At 46.6% G+C, this 22,798-nt stretch overlaps 1 protein-coding gene across 1 annotated transcript; it reads right to left on the reverse strand.

Moving 5' to 3' along the window:
- Positions 1–11: 11 nt before the first annotated feature.
- LOC115103804 (tyrosine-protein phosphatase non-receptor type 23-like) lies at positions 12–22,777 on the reverse strand. The gene is given in 25 exon segments (XM_029624765.2): positions 12–1,042; positions 1,671–1,787; positions 1,975–2,113; positions 2,218–2,322; positions 2,424–2,608; positions 2,925–3,856; positions 3,859–4,432; positions 4,434–5,424; positions 5,676–5,827; positions 6,468–6,622; positions 6,712–7,032; positions 7,118–7,263; positions 7,442–7,622; positions 7,710–7,789; positions 7,982–8,040; positions 8,184–8,240; positions 8,338–8,385; positions 8,489–8,620; positions 8,860–8,940; positions 9,034–9,165; positions 9,348–9,397; positions 9,513–9,589; positions 16,874–17,001; positions 17,126–17,200; positions 22,260–22,777. Coding segments are annotated over 25 exon segments (5,607 nt in total). The 5' UTR covers positions 22,344–22,777; the 3' UTR covers positions 12–436.
- Positions 22,778–22,798: the final 21 nt, after the last annotated feature.

Genomic DNA, 22,798 nt, shown 5'->3' on the forward strand with positions numbered 1-22,798 from the left:
TCCACGGTTGGTGTGTTTTAAATAGGGTAGTCAAAACCAACCTACATTTATTCAAGATATATTTACAGTGTTAATGAAAGACAAGAAAAACAATATTGTTAAGACGTGGCCAGCTCTGAAGCAGCGAGTGAAGAACAGACCCATCTGGTACAAGTAGAAAGACAGGGAAAGAAAAGACAAGTGCAGTGATTCGGTCCCAGAAGCACAGCCAGGCCACTAGTGACGGAATGTAGGACCCCTGAAGTGTCCCTAAAGCGTTCAAAACCAGGTTCAAACCAGCCCCTACCACTAATAACTTCTAGTTGTGAATCTTGGAGTTTCCACCATTCTAGTCATTTTGGTTCATTAGCAGAGAATCAAGAAGAACTAGTACTAAAGGCTACAGGTCAGTTTGACACAGCTATGAAGCGAGAGCGAGGGCATCGGGGGCTGTGCTTCAGTTCTTGTTGAGGCTCCAGAGGGGGTCGAGGTTGCTCAGGGGGTCGTCTCCCTCCTCCTCGCGGGGCCCCTGGTGGAGGCCCTGGCCCTCGGCAGGCTGCAGGAAGCTCTGCTTAGTGACACGGTGCTTCCCCTTGCACCCACCACCCTCCATGGAGAAGGCCTCGGCCGTCAGAGAGGCCAGCAGCTCCAGAGAGTTCAGGGCCGGGCCAGAGGAAGGGGCTGGATCAGGGGTCACCTGGTTATTGGCTGTGGGGGGCGAGGAAGGGGCGGTGGTATCCACACCATTGGGTGGTGGGGACCGAACCTCCTCTTGGGAGGAGAGTGGGGGACTGAGGGAGGAGGGTTGGGTTCCGCTGGGAGAGGGGTCCCGGGCGGGGGTGGCGGCTGGCTCTAGCTCTCTATCCAAGGGCAGGCCGGTGGGGGGGGTGAAGGGTTGGTCCTCTAGGCCAGAGGGGGCACCAATGTCAGGGACAGGGTCCATGGCTGGGTCAGTGGCACTGGGGGGCCGGATGCTGAGTTTGGCGATGGTGGCCTGAATGGAGCTGATGGTCATGTCACCTCCCAGAACGATGTCCTGTTGGGACTCCTGGCGAGAGTAAGGCTACAGGGAGAAGACAACCAGACAGTATTTAAACATGAGGAAGCAGTAGTGTAGCACAGAAGGGTTGGTTGTTAAGCAACAAAACCAACACGTGCAAAACAGACGTGGTTGGCTTAGATTGTTGACAACATGTAAACTATATTTAGTCTCCAATGTTTATTGAAAACAAAATGTGCACAATGAACACTTGTCTCATACATCATTACAGTTGTTGATTAGCTAGCTAGCAAATGTTTTGCCATATTAACATGAAATCAGTCTAAACACGACATGGTATCAATATATCATGATGAAACTAGCTGACATGAGTCACGATTCCCCACATGGCAGTTTCTTGTCATTGTTGGTAGCTATCTTGCCATCCAGAATCACAACAACCCATGGAATTATTGTGAGCCTGGTTTTCGTGACGTTGTCAGCTAACCCATCTATAGGGCCTCTCAATTTTAGCTTACATCGAGTACCACCAAAATCTTAAGAAAATACCAAATAGTTTATCGACTCACTTTTCAATAGGACCATATTTACGACCTCAATGACCACTACTCACTTAACTATTCAAGTGTCTGAGACTCTAAAGCCCGAATGCAAAAAGGATGAAAAAGTGTCTCAGTGAGACTGGGCTCACCTTGGTGGCAGCAGTGCTGGGTGTCTTGCTGCAGGGGGCGGTAGGGAGGTAGCCGTGTCTCTGGAGGACCTGCTCAGCGTGTTTCAGCACCGCCTCGTAACAGAACTTCAGGTGCAGCTGCGGACAGACACCAGAGAGAGGAGACATCTTGAAGAGCCATCACACCAACAAACAACATTGACTCAATGCACTGGGAAAGTGACATGAGCTTTTACTAGAGAACTTGCCTGTGTGACGTCGCTCTTATGAAACTGCACAGTTAACCCCCTTGTAAAGCATGAGCTTGTTAGATGTGTGTTCTTACCTTCTCCTGCAGCATGTTCTTCCTCTGCTGCCTCATCTTCTTGACCAGTAGAGGTAGGTCAGGGATGCTGTTCCCTGCCTCCAGCTCCTGTACCGCTGCATACAGCAGACAGAGGGCGCCGGTACGCCCCACGCCAGAGCTGAGGTCACGGAGAGAGACCGAGTTCGTGGCAATACTCACACTTGGTTTTGATGAATCATCATGATGTTTGGTGACAGTAATAAAATAGAATGTGTGTGTTACCTGCAGTGCACAACAATAGGTGTGTATAAGGGCCTCTGGTGCAGGTAGTATCCATGAACCTCCTGGATGAAGCAGATTAGATTGCTCTTGCTCTCAGGAAGACCCCTGTGGGGAGAAAGAGTGAGAGAAAGAGAAATGGTATTCGTTAGCCAGATATGAATTTCCATTCATACAGTGGTTATTCAGTTGCTACCGTGTGGACTCACAGCTCAGGCCAGGAGGTAAACTGTAGGTGTATGACGGTGCGTTTCAGGCTCTGGTCACGGTATTGCAGGCCAATCATTCGCTCCACGTGGGTGGGTGTGGTCTTCTGCGTAGTCAGGGTGACTGTGATTGGTCCCTGAGCAAGCTGCTGGCCGCGTTCTGTCGGGAAATAGCACAAAACCTTTCCCTACGGAAACACAGTAAAGAAACGACTAGGAGTTGGGAAACGACTAGGAGTTGGGGTTCTCTCAAATTACAATGTGTCAATCAAAATATGGACTGTTAACTTCAAATTAAATAAGAAATGTGTTTTCACAGACGTTTCTGTCAATAGTCTGAAAGTAAATAAACCATCTAATCAAAGTTCTGCCTCCAATTCCTTACCTACCTTTTATTCCTTCTTGGGTAAAAACCAAACAGGTGGTACATCTACCACAGTACTAAGCCTTTATAAGCAACCCCTAGAATGGCCCATTCCTTCTACCCTGAGTGTGTGTTCATACCTTATCTAACTCCTGCTCGGAGACCAGCATGACCACCAGTGAAACCTTCTGCTCCCACACCATGAGCCAGAAGTCGGCGGCCGTGCCCGACAGCGGCGCCTGCGTGGCGATGAGGCGCGGGCAGTAGGGCGACAGCTCCTCCACAAAGCTGCCGTTGATGTAGTCGTCCTTGCCAGAGCGCAGCAGCACGCGGTTACAGTCGTAGGGCATCACGTCCTGGTGACGGTTCTTCATGGTGTAGCAGCGGGCGATGGCGATGGACAGCTGCCTGGCGTCCCTCTCCTGCCCCTCCTGGAGCTCCTTCCAGCGGGCATCCAGCGGCGACAGGCCACCTTCGTCCACCGACGGGCGCTCAAGAGACTCCACGGCCGACCGGAAGCGTTCGAGTTCGCCGCAGAGGCGGGCTACGCGTTCGGGGGCTTGGTACGGGTCACCCTGGATCAGCCGGACACCCTGGGAGTTCTTCTTGCGGCGCTCCCCGTCCTGAGGGTCAGCCTTGGTGGGTTGGAGGACGTTGGCGGGGGCCTTGGGGACCCCGGGCTGGCTCTCTGGGCTGGAGGAGAGCAGGTCGTCTGTGATGGAGTTCTGGCGCGGGAAGAGGGAGGGGGATGAGGAGGAAGGGAGAGAGGGTGGACCGCCAGGGGTGGGGGCCGGGGAGGGCCTCTGAGGAGCCAGGCCTAGGGAAGAGGGGCCCGGGGAGGGAGAAGGGGAGGGCGATGGAAGGATGACGTTAGGTGGGAGGGCCACTGGAGGAGCTCCAGCAGTTGGTGGAATCATGTGCTGGGGAGGGGGCCGAGGTTGGCCCATAGAGGTGGGCTGTGGTGGGGCTCCAGGAGAGCCGTTCACACCTGGAGGAGTAGGGTACATGGTGGGGGTCATGGGGGCTACAGGCTGGGGAGCCTGGGACTGTTGGGGGCTGATTGAGGCATTATAGGAGGCTGGTAGCCCTGTGGTAACTGGGGCTGGTAGACATGTTGGGGGGGTTGACCAGGGTGGGGCATCTGGGGCCCCTGAGGTGGGAGGGGGCCCCTGGGCAGGTAAGCCTGAGGGAGGTGGACATGTTGGGGCTGGGAAGCAGGGGGCATGGGCTGGTGCAGGCCAGGGGGCATGGGCTGGCTGGTGGCGGGCAGGTAAGCCTGGGAAACTGGGGGCATTGGCTGGCTGTTAGGGGGTATCTGCTGATGAGGGCCAGGGTGCATTTGTGGATGCGGGTGCATTTGCTGGGTGTTGGGATGCATTTGTTGTTGTTGGGGAGGTAGCATCTGCTGATGAGGGTGCGGGGGCATCTGTTGGTTGGCAGGTTGCATGTATGGTTGGGAGACAGGGGGCATGGGCTGGGAAGTGGTGGGCATCTGTGGGTGAGGGCCCCTTGGGATCATGTGTGGGGGCTGTTGGGGCAGGTAGCCCTGCTGCGGGTGTTGAGGCTGATAGCCCTGTGGTAACTGGGGCTGGTAGCCATGCTGGGGTTGTGGCTGGGGCTGACCAGGATATGGCTGCTGATACTGGGGGCATGGGTGGCCGGGGCTGGTGCTGGGGGGGAATGTACTGTGGGTAACTCTGCTGTGCCTGGGGAGGGGGTCGGGGTCCGGGCATGGCCCTGGGGGCAGACTGGTAGCCAGGGGGCAGCTGCCCAGGAGGGTGTTGGTACTGATGCTGTGGATGTTGGTGTGGCACCTGGCTGGGCGCTTGCATGGGCACCCCAGGCTGGGTCATGTACTGTGGGTACACACCCATCTGTGGGGGAACAGCGTAGCCTGCAGAGACAGTAGGTGGTACACGTGGGGCTGAGTTATAACTGGGGATGGGGGTCTGGATACTATCTACTGTAGTAGTGGAGGGACGGAAAGGGGCACGGGCAGGCCCGACTCCCCCAGTTTGGGGGGCTTGCGGCTGGGGAGGGGCATAGCCAGAAACAGGGGTCTGCTGGGGGGGTAGCTGAGTGAAGGGTCCGCGAGGGAAACGCTGGGCGGGGAGTGGGCCGGGGAACTGGGGCGGGCGATGGTTTGGTGGGAACTGAGGGGTATAGAGCGGTGGCCCAGGCGCCCCTGGCCAGGGTAATGAAGCATTGCCACCCAGGTTGGCACCAGGAAGGAAAGCCTCAGGTCCCGGGCGAATGGCAGAGTGCAGGGAGGGGTGGTCGGGGGGTAGACTACGGAGCTCGTCAGGCAGGTCTCCTCCCAGGCTCAGTATAGCAGCGTTGATCTGGGCTAGCTCGGCATCCTCCAAACTAGAACAGGCAGAGTCCACGTCAGAGCCCCCCTTGGACCCCAGGGACGGTTTGGCTGCAGTGGGCCGAGAAGGGGGATTCTTCTGGGTCTCCCTGTCCAGCACGGCCTTCCTCTCCTCCTCCCTGGCCTGACACAGAGTCTTAGCTCTCTCCAGCAGGCGGGAGGACTTGGTCTCCAGGTCCTCGTAGAACTCCTTCCCCTCCTGGGACTTCTTCATCAGGTCCTCGTAAGCCTCGTAGGACGCCACCAGGGTCTGCACCGTGCCGTTCCACCTGAGAGTTGGAGCGAGAGAAAGGAAGGAGAAGAGGAAGAGAAAGGGAGAGGTGAGAACTTCTTCAGTAACAATGACATGAGGCTAGTGCTTTATGTATCTAGTGTTTCCAGTGGACCTGCTCCGATTTGTTTGTGTGTTCTGATTCCCTATATTGGCCCCTTCCCTATGACCTTGGACTGGAACAGCGTCAAAGTCCTTTGACCAATAGTGCTGGTGTCCTACTAAAACCCTTCCCAAGCCCTTGCTCACTTGTGTTCCGTCTCGGCGAGACCCTTGCGGACCGAGGCGTATTGCACGTTGGCTTCCGTCAGAGCCTTGAGGATGTTCTCCTGGGCAGACAGGTTCTGGTCGATGTACACCTTCACCTGCTCATACTTCTTCAACTGCTCCTCAAACAACCTCTATAGGGAGAGAGGGAGGGAGAGGGAGAGAGAGAGGGAGGTGGGGAGAGAGGGAGAGAGAGAGGGAGGTGGGGAGAGAGAGAGAGAGAGAGGTGGGGAGAGAGAGGGAGGTGGGGAGAGAGAGGGAGGTGGGGAGAGAGAGGGAGGTGGGGAGAGAGAGGGAGGTGGGGAGAAAGGGAGGGAGGTGGAGAGAAAGGGAGGGAGGTGGAGAGAAAGGGAGGGAGGTGGAGAGAGAGAGAGGGAGGTGGAGAGAGGGAGAGGGAGGTGGAGAGAGGGAGGTGGAGAGAGAGGGAGAGGGAGGGAGGTGTGGAGAGAGGGAGAGAGGTGTGGAGAGAGGGAGAGGGAGGGAGGTGGGGAGGGAGAGAGGGAGGGGAGAGGGAGGGGGGGGGAGGGAGGGAGGGGGGGGGGGGGAGGGGGGAGGGAGGGGGGAGAGGGAGGGAGAGAGGGAGGGAGGGAGAGGGAGGGAGGGGAGAGAGAGGTGGGGAGAGAGGGAGGGAGGGGAGAGAGAGGTGGGGAGAGAGGGGGAGAGAGGAGGGAGGGGGGAGAGAGAGAGAGAGGCAAATGTTACATATAGTGTGTTAAGAGGCATGCGTTAGTCTAGAATGTCATGAAGATCAAACCCACACACAATGTCCTGTACCTTCATGTCAGTGCGCTCGGTAGTGACCAGGGAGGAAGTGATGTCGTCCTGCTGAATGAGGTCACGCAGCTGTTTCTCTAGGGTGCTCCTCTGGTCCCTCATCTCCTGCACCTTACCCAGGATCCTCTTCATGCACTGCAGCCCCGCCACCTCCTCTGTAGGAACACACACACATATATATTTAGAAACACACTCCAGATGACACCACAAACACCATAACTCTTTTCCACTTTCCTATACCCACCCTGGTTGAGTTGTGGCCTCGGCAGGGCGTCTCTCAGGGCATCCAGTGGTCCCCCCAGCAGCCTCAGGTTACTGATGTGCAGATTCATGGCTCTGTGCAGCTCTGTGTTGGTGAAGCTGGCCTTCTCATGGGCCTCCATGTACTTCTCCAGGTCCCTGCGGATCTCAGCCAGGGTCTGGGCATGTGCCTGGGGGTGCAGCTCCGCCGCGGGGCCTCCTCCTGCCGCCTCTTGCAGCGCCCGCACCCCGGCCTCGTCCTCTTCCAGCACGTCCCCGATCTCCCTCAGAGACGCCTCCACGTCCGTGAACACACCAGACAGGACTGAAGGAGAGAGACATAGGGATAGTATCGAAAGGCTGTGTACATATATGTGTGTGTATGTGTGTGTCCCAGGCCAACCACTCACCCTGCATGGACTGAATGAGGCTCTTGACGGTGTCTGGTCTGACACTGAGCGCAGCACACTTCTCCATAAGTACAGGGGGGATGTGACTGTACATGTCCAGGTTATCTACTGAGTCTGGCTCCAGACCCAGAGAGTCCATAAACTGCCTGTAAAGCCAGAGCTAGATCAGTAACCACACAAAGTCACTATATTGTGAATGCACCAATTTGTAAGTCGCTCTGGATAAGAGCGTCTGCTAAATGACTTAAATGTAAATATTAAATCGTAAAAGGCGTACCTAAACGACACAAATACACACACAGCCCCTCCGACTCTCCTACTCACTCTAGAGTCTCATTCCTGCTGTCTATCTTGGCCATGATGTCCCGTAGCAACTTGGCCTTCTCTTCACTGTAGAGAGAGGAGGCCTCGTGGGCAGCCATGGGCACCAGCTTGGCAAACAGGTCTGGTCCTGTGACACTGGGATCAGTTGGGTTCACGGGCAAGGCCTTCACCAGGGGGGCACCTAGAGAGGACATGATGAAAATATAGTATATGAAATGCAGGAGAGGTTGTGTGTGAGGATAGGTCATAGGTCAGGGTTCAATGTTACCTTTGACGGAAGCAAGAGTCTCCAACGAGGGGACAGTCTCATGGTAAATGAAGTCGTTGTCTTTCTTGGCAGAGTTGAACCTACGAGGGACAGGGGATAAGGAATAGCAAAATAAAACAGGAGAGGAAGGATCAGAGAGAAACACTTCAGCAAGAGTGCCACTGTTTGAGTGACAGAGTGTGTGTGACTGTCTACCTATCTCAAAGGGTAAAGATTGTACCAACCTACCCACTATCATAAGTGAATATACAGTAGGGAATATAGCTGCTTACTTTCCCCCTATCACGTCCATGGTGAACTTCAAGGCCTCCTGCACACTGTCCGGCTGACCCTGTTCAAACAGAGAGGTTGAGGGGAAGGAGCATAAAGACAGTTACTTTGTTATTGTAAGCTTGATAAGAGATTCAAAAGAAACCATTTCAGAAGGACAAATCGAAAAGGTTACACACAGAGTCAATTGGAAGGTGACTGTACCTTGGCCAACTTGATGGCTTCACTGAGTTTGTCTAATGAGCTCTGCAGGTAAGCCAGCTGTTAAAAACACGGAGAGACATTGGTATGTAGAGGAATGGAGGTATGCAGAGGAATATACACGGGGGGAGTAGGGATAGTCAAGAAGGTGACATACCCGCTCTCCATATTTCTGTTGTTCCTCAGCCTGCTTCCCCATATGCAGCTGAAAAGAAATATGTTATTCAATAACAGAGTATCCGTTAACCAAATTGAGAAGACATTCGCAATAAACTCCCTCACAACTCACTGTCCTGTCTCAAACTCACATGGGCGATGGAAGCAAAGTAGGAGATCTTCATTTGCACCAGTTTCTTCCAGTCCTTCTGGATTTTACCCAGCATGGAAGCTGTGTCAGAGTTCTCCAGAGCCCTGCATGCCTCCTTATAGTAGTCCACCACCTGCACCAGGCCAACAACAGAACAGTCGCACACCTGGGTCGTATTCATTAGGGCACACCGTAGCAAAACGAAAACAATTTTGCAACAGAAAACAATTAGCATTTTCTTATTGGACAAGTTCAGTTAGTCCCTCCCCGTTTGATTCCTATTGAGAACGACCCTGCTCTACGGGAACTGAGGTCTAGAGGGTGTTATCGTGCCCTGCTACTACGTCATGTGTTGAGAGTAGAGAGATTTACCTGAGCACTGATGCGGGCTACAAGGAAACTCTTCCTGTTGTCCAGCATGGACTTCTCCAGGAGACACTCTTGAGCCTGACCCTGAATGGAGACAAATAACCACGAAGTGTGTGTGTGTGTGTGTGTGTGTGTGTGTGTGTGTGTGTGAGAGAACGTGCGGTGTGCAATAGTTACCAGCATGAGGTTGATGTTGAGGTTAAGGATCTGGTGACTCATGTCCACGCTGAAGTTGTGGCTGAAGTGGTCCCTCAGGTAGGAGAAGGCCCCCGCGGAGCACTGGAAGTGTGTACATGACACCTTCATCCCCTAGGGGGAGAGAGAAAGGGGAGGAAGGGAGCCAGAGGGGAGTGAGGATGGAAGCAAGAGAAATAGACAAAGGGACATATTGAGTTTCAGAAAGGGGGGGGCAACACAATGGATGTCAGTGTGAGATGTCATGGAGAGAGAGGTTAACGTGGTAGAGATAGACGGCCATTGCTTCTGCCCACCTCTTCAGACACCCTGTTATCCATGGCTCCCAACATGGAGTGGAGAGCACCTACAGAGAAGACAACATTATGGCAATCAGGACATAGCTGTTTAACGCATGGTTTTGCCCTCAGTGCTGATCTAAGGTCAGTTTTACACTACACCATTCAAATGGTTCAACTCACCCAGGTTGTAGAGGATGCAGGCTTGCTCATAGCTGATGTCATCATGAGTGACTGTTTTTCCAGAAAATATTTCTGTCCTGGTAAGAGAGAATGAAATTGTTGACACACTGTTTTGCATAAATGAGTGTGTGGTGTGTGTCTAAAGTTGAAGTCGGAAGTTTATATACACCTTTGCCAAATACATTTAAACAATTCCTGACATTTAATCTTGGTAAAAATTCCCTGTCTTAGGTCAGTTAGTATCACCACTTTATTTTAAGAATGTGAAATGTCAGAATAAGAGTAGAGAATTATTTATTTAATCTTTTATTTCTTTCATCACATTCCCAGTAGGTCAGAAGTTTACATACACTCAATTAGTATTTGGTAGCATTGCCTTTAAATTGTTTAACTTGGGTCAAACGTTTTGGGTAGCCTTCCACAAGCTTCCCACAATAAGTTGGGTGAATTTTGACCCATTCCTCCTGGCAGAGCTGGTGTATCTGAGTCAGGTTTGTAGGCCTCCTTGCTCGCACACGCTTTTTCAATTCTGCCCACACATTTTCTATAGGATTGAGGTCAAGGCTTTGTGATGGCCACTCCAATACCTTGACTTTGTTGTCCTTAAGCCATTTTGCCACAACTTTGGAAGTATGCTTGGGGTCATTGTCCATTTGGAAGACCCATTTGCAACAAGCTTTAACTTTCTGACCGATGTCTTGAGATGTTGCTTCAGTATATCCACATAATTTTCCTGTCTCATGATTCCATCTATTTTGTGAAGTGCACCAGTCCCTCCTGCAGCACAGCACCCCCACAACACAAGTTTTAATGACTCCAACCTAAGTGTATGTAAACTTCTGACTTCAACTGTACATGTATGGGCCTGTCTGTTTTTGTATGTATTATGGATTCCCATTAGTTCCTGCCAAGGCAGCAGCTTTTCTTCCTGGGGTACAGCAACATTAAGGCAGTTGTATACCATTTTAAAAACATTACAATACATTTCACAACAGATTTTTACTATCTACTAAGTGTGTTCCCTCAGGCCACTACTCTACTACCACATATCTACAACACAAAATACATGTGTATAGTATCGGGTGTGTGTCTGTCTGTGCCTATGTGTGTCTCTTCACATTCCCGGCTGTTCCATAAGGTGTATTTAAATCAGATTTTACTGCTTGCAATGAGTTACTTGATGTGGAATAGAGTTCAATGTAGCCATGGCTCTATGTAGTACTCTGCACCTCCCATAGTCTGTTCTGGACTTTTTATTTATTTATTTTACCTTTATTTAACTAGGCAAGTCAGTTAAGAACAAATTCTTATTTTCAATGATGGCCTAGGAACTGCCTGTTCAGGGGCAGTCAGCTCGGGAGTTTGAAATTGCAACCTTCCGGTTACTAGTCCAACACTCTAACCACTAGGCTACCCTGCCGCCCCGGCTTGGGGACTGTGAAGAGACCTCAGGTAGCATCTTGTGGGGTATGCATGGGTGTCCAAGCTATGTGCTAATAGTTTAAACAGACAGCTTGGTGCATTCAACATGTCAATGCCTCTCGCAAACACAAGTAGTGAGGAAGTCAATCTGTCCTCTATTTTGAGCCAGGTGAGACTGACATGCAAATTATTAATGTTAACTCTCCGTGTACATTTACGAGCCAGCCGTGCTGCCTTGTTCTGGGCCAAATGTCATTTTCCTAAGTCTCTCTTTGTAGCACCTAACCAGACGACTGGACAGTAGTCTAGGGCCTGTAGGACCTGCCTTGATGATAGCATTGTTGAGAAAGCTGAGCAGCGCTTTATTATGGACAGACCTCTCCCCATCTTAGTTACTGCTGCGTCAAAATGTTTTGACCATGACAGTTTACAATCCAAGGATACTCCAAGAAGCTTAGTCTCCTCAACTTGCTCAATTTCCACATTATTAATTAGTTGAGGTTAAGGGTTAAGTGAATGATTTGTCCCAATTACAATGCTTTTAGTTTTTGAAATATTTAGGACCAACTGCTTTCTTGCCACCCATTCTGAAACTGACTGCAGCTCTGTGTTAAACGCTGCAGTGATTTCACTTGCTGTGGTTGCTGACGTGTAAGAGTGTTGAGTCATCAGCATACATAGACAAACAGGCTCGACTCAGAGCCAGCGGCAGGTCATTAGTAAAGATTGAATAGTAAGGGGCCTGTGTTCTGTTATACAGGTAACTCTCGATCCACAATATAGCAGAGGATGTAAGGCCATAACACCAATGCTCCATCTAAGCTGCGCGCGTGTAGCCCCGGAACTGCCACGCAGAAATATCAGCCCACAGAGAGAAGCACGAGAGCAGCGGCCACCAACCGGTCAATCTCCAAGACATTGCTAGTCGATTGCCAAACATTTCTGTAAAAAACCCAACGATAAAGCCTTGTGTTCCTATTTTTTCATTTTAGTCTTGGGATGTTGGCGGGAGGTGCACTCGATTCAGCTGCCCTGCGCCCCGGGTAGGTGAGCTGTTGCCATTCTGAACCATTGCATGTGTCTGAAAGTAAAATCTGCCTTCCCTACGGACCCAGAAAGCAAATGAAGTGCACTATAGACCTACTGCTGGCCAATCGGATGGCTCAGATGACCGTGTCTGCAGTAACGTAGCACGGCATAAAAGAAAGCCACAGAAAGTTGATACCGTGACATTTCTAAACATTTAAAACTATGAGTAGAGAGAGACTGTCAGCGAATACAGCAAAGAGATGCTGTTTTTATGACGGAGTTCAAGTTCTTACTCAGCACTGTCAACACTTTGTATTCAACACTTTTGTAAGCCATAAAATGCGCGTTGTTCCTATTTCCACTCAGCGCTACAACAAGCACTGCAGCAGTAATGAATGAGTAGGAAAGTGTATCTATAGGCTTGTGTTGTTATTATTAGCGGCTTTGGTCTTTTTTAATTTCGAGGAATATTTAACTTTCTCTGTTCGACATGACTTTGTGCATGAGGCAGAAATAATGCGGTGCGAGTCGAGTTTCGCCAGCTGGAAGATGGTGTCCCTTTTTGGTCAGTGTCAGTGGAGGAAAGGGAGAGTGGAGGGATGTTGAGAGGCGGACCCTCAGTCTGCTGCTCTCTCCCTCCGCTGAGACTCACCATCAGATGCAGGCACCATCAGCCCCCCCAAAAAATGTTTAAATGTATTTTTTATTGCCTGATCAACAATGCATTGGCAGGGCAATTCAAGCAAAGTCAATATGCAGTGATAATGTATTAGGCCTATACCTTACTGCACAAACCTCATTACTACACAACTGTTATTGATTGTTGCATAGGCTTACATTTTTTAAAAGTCATGTTTAAAGAAAAATCTGAGTAGTAGATCTCGGCTTGCATTTTGACTCAGTGATCTTGACTCAGACAAGGTTGGTGACCACTGTTCTAGAGTTTTCCCTGTTAACACTATCAACGTTTCCATTTACCGTGGACCGTGGAAATTGTGATCGAATCAATGCAATATTACCGAAACAAAACAAACTATGCAAGAGATTTTGTTGTAGGCAGAAAGCATCAGAGTATGATTCTATTGCATTCCCACGCCCTACTCAGCCCGTACTCTACACAGACCGGTGCGGTATAAACAATCAGAGCTGCAGTAGACCTATATGCAAATAGATCATTGCCATATATGGTATGTTCCATTTACATTAACCTGGACTGTGTTAGCAGCATGAGCGGTCGTGAGTAGATGCTCTTCATTTGCGGTCAAAGTAAGAGCTGCTGTAGCCACGTGTGCACATTTTGTTCATATCCTTTGCTAGTTAGTGAGTTATTAGCCCAGTTATAGATAATTTGTAATCAGCAATAGGGGAGTGATTGCTTCCTACAAGAGCACAAAACATATACATTTCTAGACGTCTTTGAAAAGCGAGTCAGGTAAAGAGCTTTTTTTTATGTCTTAAAGGGGCAGTGTTGTATTTTGAGACAGGCTTGAATAACCTAAGTAGCCAATAGACAGAGGGTAGAATAATTTGTCTGAGTCTCTGTAATAATGGTATGGGAATAATAATGTATTTTGTAAAGTGGTTTCTTGCATCAAACAACAACAACATTTTCAGTCACCTTGTCTGAAGGACAAGTGGATAAACAGGTTAATGTCAAGCCCTGCACTTTTTTCAAAAGTCTCATGGAATGTAGGCCTACATTGAGCACCACACATTGGCTGCTACATTAGGCTGAATGACAGAACAGCCGTTTCCATGTTAAAATGTTATGGGATGCATTTTCTCCATTGTTTTGATGTTAGGCTACTCTGGTTGGCCTACATTATGATCAAATAGCCACAGTAGCCTACTTGGCCACTGTTAAAACTGTAACTTAAAGCGGGTACAACCTCAGTGTTCACAGTAAACGTGTGCTGAAAGTTGCACAGAATTTTCACAACATTCAGGTTTACGTTAAGCAGACCTGAAATTTGCTCAGTGCCGGAAAAACACTGAGGGAACATTACATAACGCATACGCTGTTCCAGCAGCAGATTATTACAGATAATGTCAAAAGTTGCACTGAAGACTAGATCCCCTTTGGGAACACCCCCCACCCCCCCCTGAGCTGTAATGTGGCGCAGGGAACGCAAGAAATAATCCTAAAAATATTTAACCTCCACAGAATCGCTTGAAAAATGGCTCAAATGAAAGATAAAGAAGTTATTTATCTACCCAGCAAGTCAGATTTCTAAAATGTTTTACGGCGAAAACATAGCACATATTTATGTCCAACCACCACTGCATACATACCTCATTAGCATAGCCAAGTAGGAAAAAATATGCAATCAACAAACGCAGGATTAAAAGAAAAATCATTTCACTAACCTTTTGAAATCTTCATCAGATGACAGTAATATAACATGTTACACAGTACATTCATTTTTTTTTTCAATAATATGCCATATATATCCATAAATCTCTGTTTACAATTATGCATCGTTCAAAAAATGCTACTGCAATGTCAGGAGAAATAAAATAGCTCCGGCAGATAACGTCAGCTAACAAGGAATACACATCATAAACTTTGACTAAATATGCATGTTTTACATTGGTATGGCAAGATAAACTTCTTCTAAATGCAATCGCTATGTTACAATTATTTTTAACGTTACATTTTGCGTTCACTAGGCTATAATAGGGAGGCGGCGCTCCCATTTAGCATACTGACTCCTCTATCTTGGAGTCGACAGAAACCCAAAATGAAGACATAAATATTCCCTTACCGTGGCTGTTCATCCATCAGAAGACCTGGAAGGGTTAATACTCACCAAGTTAGCGTTCAGTTTTCAAGTCTGTGTCTTTCGGTTCTCAAACTAGCCACTTTTCGGTCGAAATGTATGCAAATTTCAAGTGGATGCGCACCAAAACGTCGAAAGTATACATTATATTTCGAGTAAACTTGTCAAACTATGTTTATAATTAAGCCTTAACATGTTATAAAGGTCTACAGCAATCGTGAGGGCGAACAGAGACACACACGTTGTTCAATCCATCCTGAGGGAAAGAGAGAGAAATATCCCAGCTCGCATTGGGGAAACTTTTTTTTTGCGTCACCGGGACGTTTGGGCACGCTGAACGTCTCGTGAGCGCGCGATTCTCACAGTTACACGCCTCATCGAAAGCAGGCTTCACGCTGAAGACGTAGAAACTGTTTCCATGGTTATAACTGCTTGGGAAGTGTGTATACGATGACGTTGAAGTGGTGGCAACTTTTTTCATTACAAGAGAGACTTTGGGAGAATGCATGCCCTGAGACTTCTGCTTTACATAGACAAAATTTAAACGGTTTTAGAAGCTTTAGAGTGTTTCCTATTCGATAATAATTTTTATATGCATATATTAGCAACTTTTGACAAAAATGTATCATGTTTTATATGGGTACCGAATTCCTCCAGAAGGGGCAGTATTCTGGGGTAGCCTTAACAGGTTATGATCAAATAGCCACAGTAGCCTACTTGGCCACTGTTAAAACTGTAACTTAAAGCGGGTACAACCTCAGTGTTCACAGTAAACGTGTGCTGAAAGTTGCACAGAATTTTCACAACATTCAGGTTTACGTTAAGCAGACCTGAAATTTGCTCAGTGCCGGAAAAACACTGAGGGAACATTACATAACGCATACGCTGTTCCAGCAGCAGATTATTACAGATAATGTCAAAAGTTGCACTGAAGACTAACAAAACAATCTGTGTATTGCTTATTATTTTATTAGCCAATCAGTGATTTGTGTAAGTAGCGTACATGTTGAATGCCCGTCCCTATAAGCGCTTTGAAAATCTGCTGTTAATTTGTTTATCGTGAAATAGCATTGTATCTGGTCAAACAATATTTTGATCCAAAAGTTTACTAAGGGTTGGTAACAGGTTGATTGGTTGGCTGTTTTATCCAGTAAAGGGTGCTTTGCTGTTCTTGGGGAGCAGAATGACTTTTGCTTCCCTCCAGGTCTGAGGAAACACACTTTCCTGTAGGCTTAGATTGACAAGATGGAAAATAGGGGCGGCAATATCGTCCGCTATTATCCCCAGTAATTTTCCATCCAAGTTGTCAGAACCAGGTGGCTTGCCATTGTTGATAGACAACAATATGTTTCACCTCTTCCACACTCACTTTACGGAATTACAATGCTTGTCTTTCATTATTTGGTCAGTTATGCATGGATGTGTAAGTTCAGAATTTTTTGTTGGCATGTCATGCCAAAGTTTGCTAATCTTGCCAATGAAAAAACAATTTAAGTAGTTGGCAATATCGGTGGGTTTTGTGATGATTGAGCCACCTGATTCAATGAAGGATGGAGCAGAGTTCGCCCAAAATGTAATGTAAAGTGATCCAAACCTTTTTACTATCATTCATCTTTGTTTCATAGTAACTGTTTTTCCAGAAAATATTTCTGTCCTGGTAAGAGAGAATGAAATTGGCGACACACTTTATTGCATAAATGAGGGTGTGGTGTGTGTCTACGCGTATGGTAGGGAGAGCTTATGAAAGTGTGTGTGTGTGTGTGTGTGTGTTCGCTCACACTTTATTTGGATAGTCCAGATTGTCCATCTGTAGATGCTCTGTAGATCTGTTCATAAGCAAATGCTTGCTACGGTTACAGTTCGGGATGGTTCAGAATAAGGGTTAGGGTAAGAGTTAAAGTTAGGGCTAGGGTTAAGTTTAGGGTTAGGATAAGGGTTAATGTTAGGGTTAGTAGATAGTCCATCTGTAGATGCTCGACAGACTATCCAAATAAAGTGTTACCTTGTGTTCTTCCGGTCTTTTCATAGCTGTCTGTTGTAGAGTTTATGAAAGCCAGTGTGTGTATGATAAGGATCTCATGGGTATGTATGTAAAGATAGGGCTCCTATGTGTACTTCATTGCCTCATACCATGAGATGGGTACTGCTGCTTCCTGACCAGGCCCCAGAGGCACACGGCTCTGGAGGTAGTGCAGCTGCCCAAAGTACTTCCTCAAAATGCTGCAGCCCTCAAAGTCCCGTGTCACATTCACCGCACCCTGCCACAAACACTTACTTATTATAGGATAGAAAGACAGTACAGTATAGTATATGACCGACATAACAAATAAATCACAACATATGACATTTGCATAGCACAACTCGCTCAGTCCCAGTTCATACCTGTCTCAGTGTCTCCAGCTTCTTCAGCTGTTCATTATAGCTGTCTGGATTCTCCCCATAGTTCTTCAGGATGAACTGAAAAGACAGAGGGAAGCAGATAAGAGGGGCCATTGGGAGCACAGCAAATAACCTTTATTTAACCAATAAGGTCTATTCATTCAATCAGAAATAGATTTACAATACCAGTCAAAAGTTTGGACACAACTACTCATTCAAAGGTTTTTCTTTATTTTTTTTTTTTACTATTTTCTACATTGTAGAATAATAATGAAGACATCAAAAGTATGAAATAACACATGGAATCATGTAGTAACCAAAAAAAGTGTTAAACAAATCAAAATATATTTTATATTTGAGATTCTTCAAAGTAGCCACCCTTTGCCTTGATGACAGCGTTGTACACTCTTGGCATTCTCTCAACCAGCTTCATGAGGTAGTCACTTGGAATGCATTTCAAATAACAGGTGTGTCTTGTTAAACGTTAATTTGTGGAATTTCTTTCCTTCTTAATACGTTTGAGCCAATCAGTTGTGTTGTGACAAGGTAGGGGTGGAATACAGAAGATAGCCCTATTTGGTAAAATACCAAGTCCATATTATGGCAAGAACAGCTAAAATAAGCCAAGAAATAAGCAAAGAGAAACAACAGTCCATCATTACTTTAAGACATGAAGGTCAGTCAATACGGAACATTCAAGAACTTTGAAAGTGCAGTCAAGTGCAGTCACAAAAACCATCAAGGGCTATGATGAAACTGGCTCTCATGAGGACCACCACAGGAAAGGAAGACCCAGAGTTACCTCTGCTGCAGAGGACAAGTTCATTAGAGTTACCAGCCTCAGAAATTGCAGCCCAAATAAATGCTTCACAGAGTTCAAGTAACAGACACATCTCAACATCAACTGTTCAGAGGAGACTGTATGAAATCAGGCCTTCGTGGTCAAATTGCCACAAAGAAACCACTATTAAAGGACACCAATAAGAAGATGAGACTTGCTTGGGCCAAGAAACACGAGCAATAGACATTATACCGGTGGAAGTCTGTCCTTTAGTCTGATGAGTCCAAATTTGAGATTTTTGGTTCCAACCATGGTCTTTGTGAGATGCAGAGTAGGCCTAGAGAGTTGATTAGAGGAAAATGTATGCCTACAAGAAGCACAACAAACTTCTTCTTGAACGGATGATCTCAGCATGTGTGGCTCCCACTGTGAAGCATGGAGGAGGTGGTGTTGAGGTGCTTTGATGGTGACACTGTCAGTGATTTATTTAGAATGCAAAGGCACACTTAACCAACATGGCTACCACAGCATTCTGCAGCGATACGCCATCTCATCTGGTTTGCGCTTAGTGTTTTTCAACAGGGCAATGAACCAAAACACACCTCCAGGCTGTTAGGGCTATTTGACCAAGGAAAGCGACGAAGTGCTGCATCAGATGACCTGGCCTCCACAATCATCAGACCTCAACCCAATTGAGATGGTTTGGGATGAGTTCGACCGCAGAGTGAAGGACAAGCAGCCAACAAGTGCTTAGCATATGTGGGAACTCCTTCAAGACTGTTAGAAAAGCGTTCCAGGTGACTACCTCATGAAACTGGTCGAGAGTGTGCCAAGCTGTCATCAATGCAAAGGGTGGCTACTTTGAAGAAACTAAAATATATTTAGATTTGTTTAACACTTTTTTGGTTACTACATGATTCCACATGTGTTATTTTATAGTTGTGATGTCTTCAGTATTATTCTACAATGTAGAAAATAATAAACATAAAGAAAAATCCTGGAATGAGTAGGTGTGTCCAAACTTTTGACTGGTATTGTAGATTTGGAGGAACTTTGTTGTCCCAACACTAGAACATTCAATTAGGCCTAGAGAGTTGATTAGAGGGAAATGTAGGCCTATAAGAAGCACAGCAAACTGAATGGCCCTCACATTGTCAAAAGAATCCTGGGGAGAACCCTGCAGGCTTGTACATAAATATTTAGTTGTCCACATCGCTCATGACCTGAGAGAGTCCCTGGATTTGTGTAGGGTGGGTGGTATATGACTATAGTGCATTCAAGCAATGGTGATTCTATGTTTACCCAGACACCATTCATATAGAAAACCTATAGTACATAGTACCTGCATAGATGGTTGATGGTTTTATTAGGCATAATTGTTGGACGATTCCAGAGTTTAAAGCATGTTTGTTCTACTGCAAGGGTCGGAGAAAATCAAAAAAACATTTTTTTTCTGGTACCTTTTTGGCAACCAATTGACTATCAAATCAGTGTTAAACTGTTTTTTGCATCAACGTCTGAAATAAAAGGCTGTCCCACAGTTGCTGCCAATCATATTGGTTTTACAATAATAAAAAGGTGGAACATACTGTGTGTGCATAGGCTACAACAGATCATCAGTGGAATTCACACAAGACAACATCGCAACAGATAGAAAGACTATAGTAAGTTCATATTTGTCATTTGGATCAAAGGTTTCAGGGTGGAGATGAGGCCATTATCAGAAGGTGAGGACACACCACTTCACCTGACAAGACTCAAACACTACACTGTTGAGTTTAAGTGCTTTTTACATCTGCCGTACTTTTCACAGCATTTGTTGATTGATGAAATCTGGAAATACTCTAGATACATTCAGTAACATAATAATAATGCATATTTGAGATTGATGCAATATAAAACAAAATCATTACAAGGGTTTGAATGAGAGGTCAAACTGGTGTCTCCAAGTGGCCACACAATTCTCCAAAGTGTGCACAGTTCCTAAGTAACTTCAATATGCTGCCCTGCATCGCCACCATCTCATTGTTCCAGCGGGATCCAGCACAAGTTTAGCACTAACATTCATAATGAATCCATAATCCAAGCAATAAAAAAAAGACTAGGTCTGCGCCTATTTGTGTGGACAAAGGAAATTAATCTAAATCTCCCAGACAATCAGTGTTTTATTTTTTGTGGGTCTTTGTTGGCCTAAAGCCGGAATTCATTCCAATCCACGTTAGATCTACGTTATAGCCAGAGGAGGCTGGTGGGAGGAGATATAGGAGGAAGGGCTCATTGTATTGGCTGAAATGGAATAGTGGAACGGAGTCCAATATGTGGTTTCCATATATTTGATGTGTTTGATACCGTTCCATTTATTCCATTACATGATGTTTTTCAGCGGCAGGGACAGGGAAACTAGCCAGGATCGAGGGAAAGATGAACGGAGCAAAGTACACAGATCCTTGATGAAAACCTGCTCCAGAGTGCTCAGGATCTCAGACTGGGGGCGAAGGTTCACCTTCCAACAGAACAACGACCCTAAGCATGCAGCCAAGACAACGCAGGAGTGGCTTTGCAATGTCCTTGACTGGCCCAGCCAGAGCCCGGACTTGAACACGATCGACGATCTCTGGAGAGACCTGAATCTGCAGAGAAGAATGGGAGAAACTCCCCAAATACAGGTGTGCCAAGCTTGTAGCATCATACCTAAGAAAACCAGAGGCTGTAATCACTGCCAAAGGTGCTTCAACAAAGTAGTGAGTAAAGGGTCTGAATACTTATGGAAATGTGATATTTAAGGGTTTTCATACATTTGCAAAAATATCTAAACCTGTTTTTGCTTTGTAATTTTGGGGTACTGTGTGTCGATTGAGTGAAAAAAACACTATCATCCATTTTAGAATAAGGCTGTAACTTAACAAAACGTGGAAAAAGTCTAGGGGTCTGAATACTTTCCGAATGCAATGTACACATGTAATCTGCTCAATTTTAACCTGGATGACAAATACATGGTCAATCTATTTTAACATTGAACCGAATCTTATCAACATTCCCTTGTCACGGTTGTCTATGACCCTGTTGGCTGGACTGGGAGGAGTTGGCCTCCAAATGGCTCTGGAGCAATCCCATCATGCCCTGCTGTGGTAAGTATTCTCCAGTCAGAGATGAGCCTCTCTAATAAGCAGCTACTTATAGTCAGACTCACTGGAGCCACAGTCTGGAGGTAAACAAGACCATTATTTGTCCTTATTACAACCCACGCACACAAATGCCTCCAACAAAATATATCTGTCAGCCGTAGCCAAATAAATCACACACGGTCGTCTATATGTATTGTACTCCAGCTGCACTGCTAGTGTAACAGTATAAGCTCCCGTCCCTCTCCTCGCCCCTACCTGGGCTTGAGCCAGGGACCCTCTGCACACATCAACAACTTCCTCCCACGAAGCATCGTTACCTATCGCTCCACAAAATCCGAGGCCCTTGCACAGCAAGAGAAACAACTACTTCAAGGTCTCAGAGCTAGTGACGTCACCGATTGAAACACTATTAGCGCGCACCCCGCTAACTAGCTAGCCATTTCACATCTGTTACACTAGCCTAAACAATGGAACTCTTATTCTCTCTTCATTATTCTCTGGACTGTCTTTCTCCTTCTTTCCATTACTTTTCCATGGACTGTTATGCTTAATTTAATTTCCAGATAAAATCTGTCGCTGCTATAATAAAAATCGTAACCCTCAAAGAGGGCAAAAGTCCTCTAGTAATATCTGGCGCAAGAGGCGGAAGAAAGGAGATTGGATAGTAAGGCATAAAACGTAATTGTGGTGGGTGTGTTACTTTGCAATTTTTCTCGATAAATATTGTGAGGGAGAATTTCCTCAGACATATGTTATGATGACTAGGGCAGTTTTCCCTGGCTCTACTATGACCCTTCACCTAACGTTACTCTGCTGTTCTCTAATTTGAACTCATTCCAGCACTAATTTCTGAATGTCTTGGCTATTTTTCACCCCCCCTGCCAGACTTGTCTCTATATCAAAGCAAACTGGTTCAGGGTGCATGTGACAATGACATCATTATTTTAAAGACTATGTATTTGTTGTGACTGGGGTATCTGCACATAAACTACATGTTGACATAAATAGCTAACTAATTATCAACTTAGCTAGCTAACTGTAAACAAAGGCGATTGTCATGGCTGACACAGCTAACCCGATACTAGCTAGCTAACTACCTTTACTTGATGCGTCAGGCTAATAACAGTCTAGATGTGCTCGATACGTATGATTATCTTAATCCTCGCCTGCTTGACTTCCGATCTCAACCGCCCGATAGTGCCCGGTTATCCCACTCCCTCACCCATCTCACCTGCCTCACGGACGGGCTGAACTCAAACTCCCCTGCCTCTTTCAGATCCAGCCAGATCATTGGCATACGGGGGACCGCCTCCATCGCTGCCAGCGACTGCACCGAGCCTGAGTTCAAGTGACTATTTAAATATCACTTCAGCAGTTTTGAATTCAGTGGATTTATACTATATTGTTTCTTATAATTCCCAAACAACTGTGTCATGTCTCCATTTACACTTCAACAGGAAACGATGGATGCTAAGGGACGTGACGCCAGAAGGAATGTTCCAGTGCGCAAATATTTATGGGAAATGTAGTTCACTATATTAGATCAGACTAGTTGTTTCACCAGAGGTTTGAATTTGAAACATCTAGCTATATTCAGTGTCTTTGGTTGGGCAATAACTACATTACATATTAGTATCACTTTACATAAGATATACTCGTGTCTCTTATCATGTTTGAGCGTGGGAACATTTGTGAATTTTTTTTGGTGCACACTACATACTATTACCACGTCCGGTGTGCCTGGCCGCCATATTTGATTCTGCAAAAAAT

This window comes from Oncorhynchus nerka, linkage group LG3, assembly GCF_034236695.1.
Source record: "Oncorhynchus nerka isolate Pitt River linkage group LG3, Oner_Uvic_2.0, whole genome shotgun sequence".
Lineage (NCBI taxonomy): Eukaryota > Metazoa > Chordata > Actinopteri > Salmoniformes > Salmonidae > Oncorhynchus > Oncorhynchus nerka.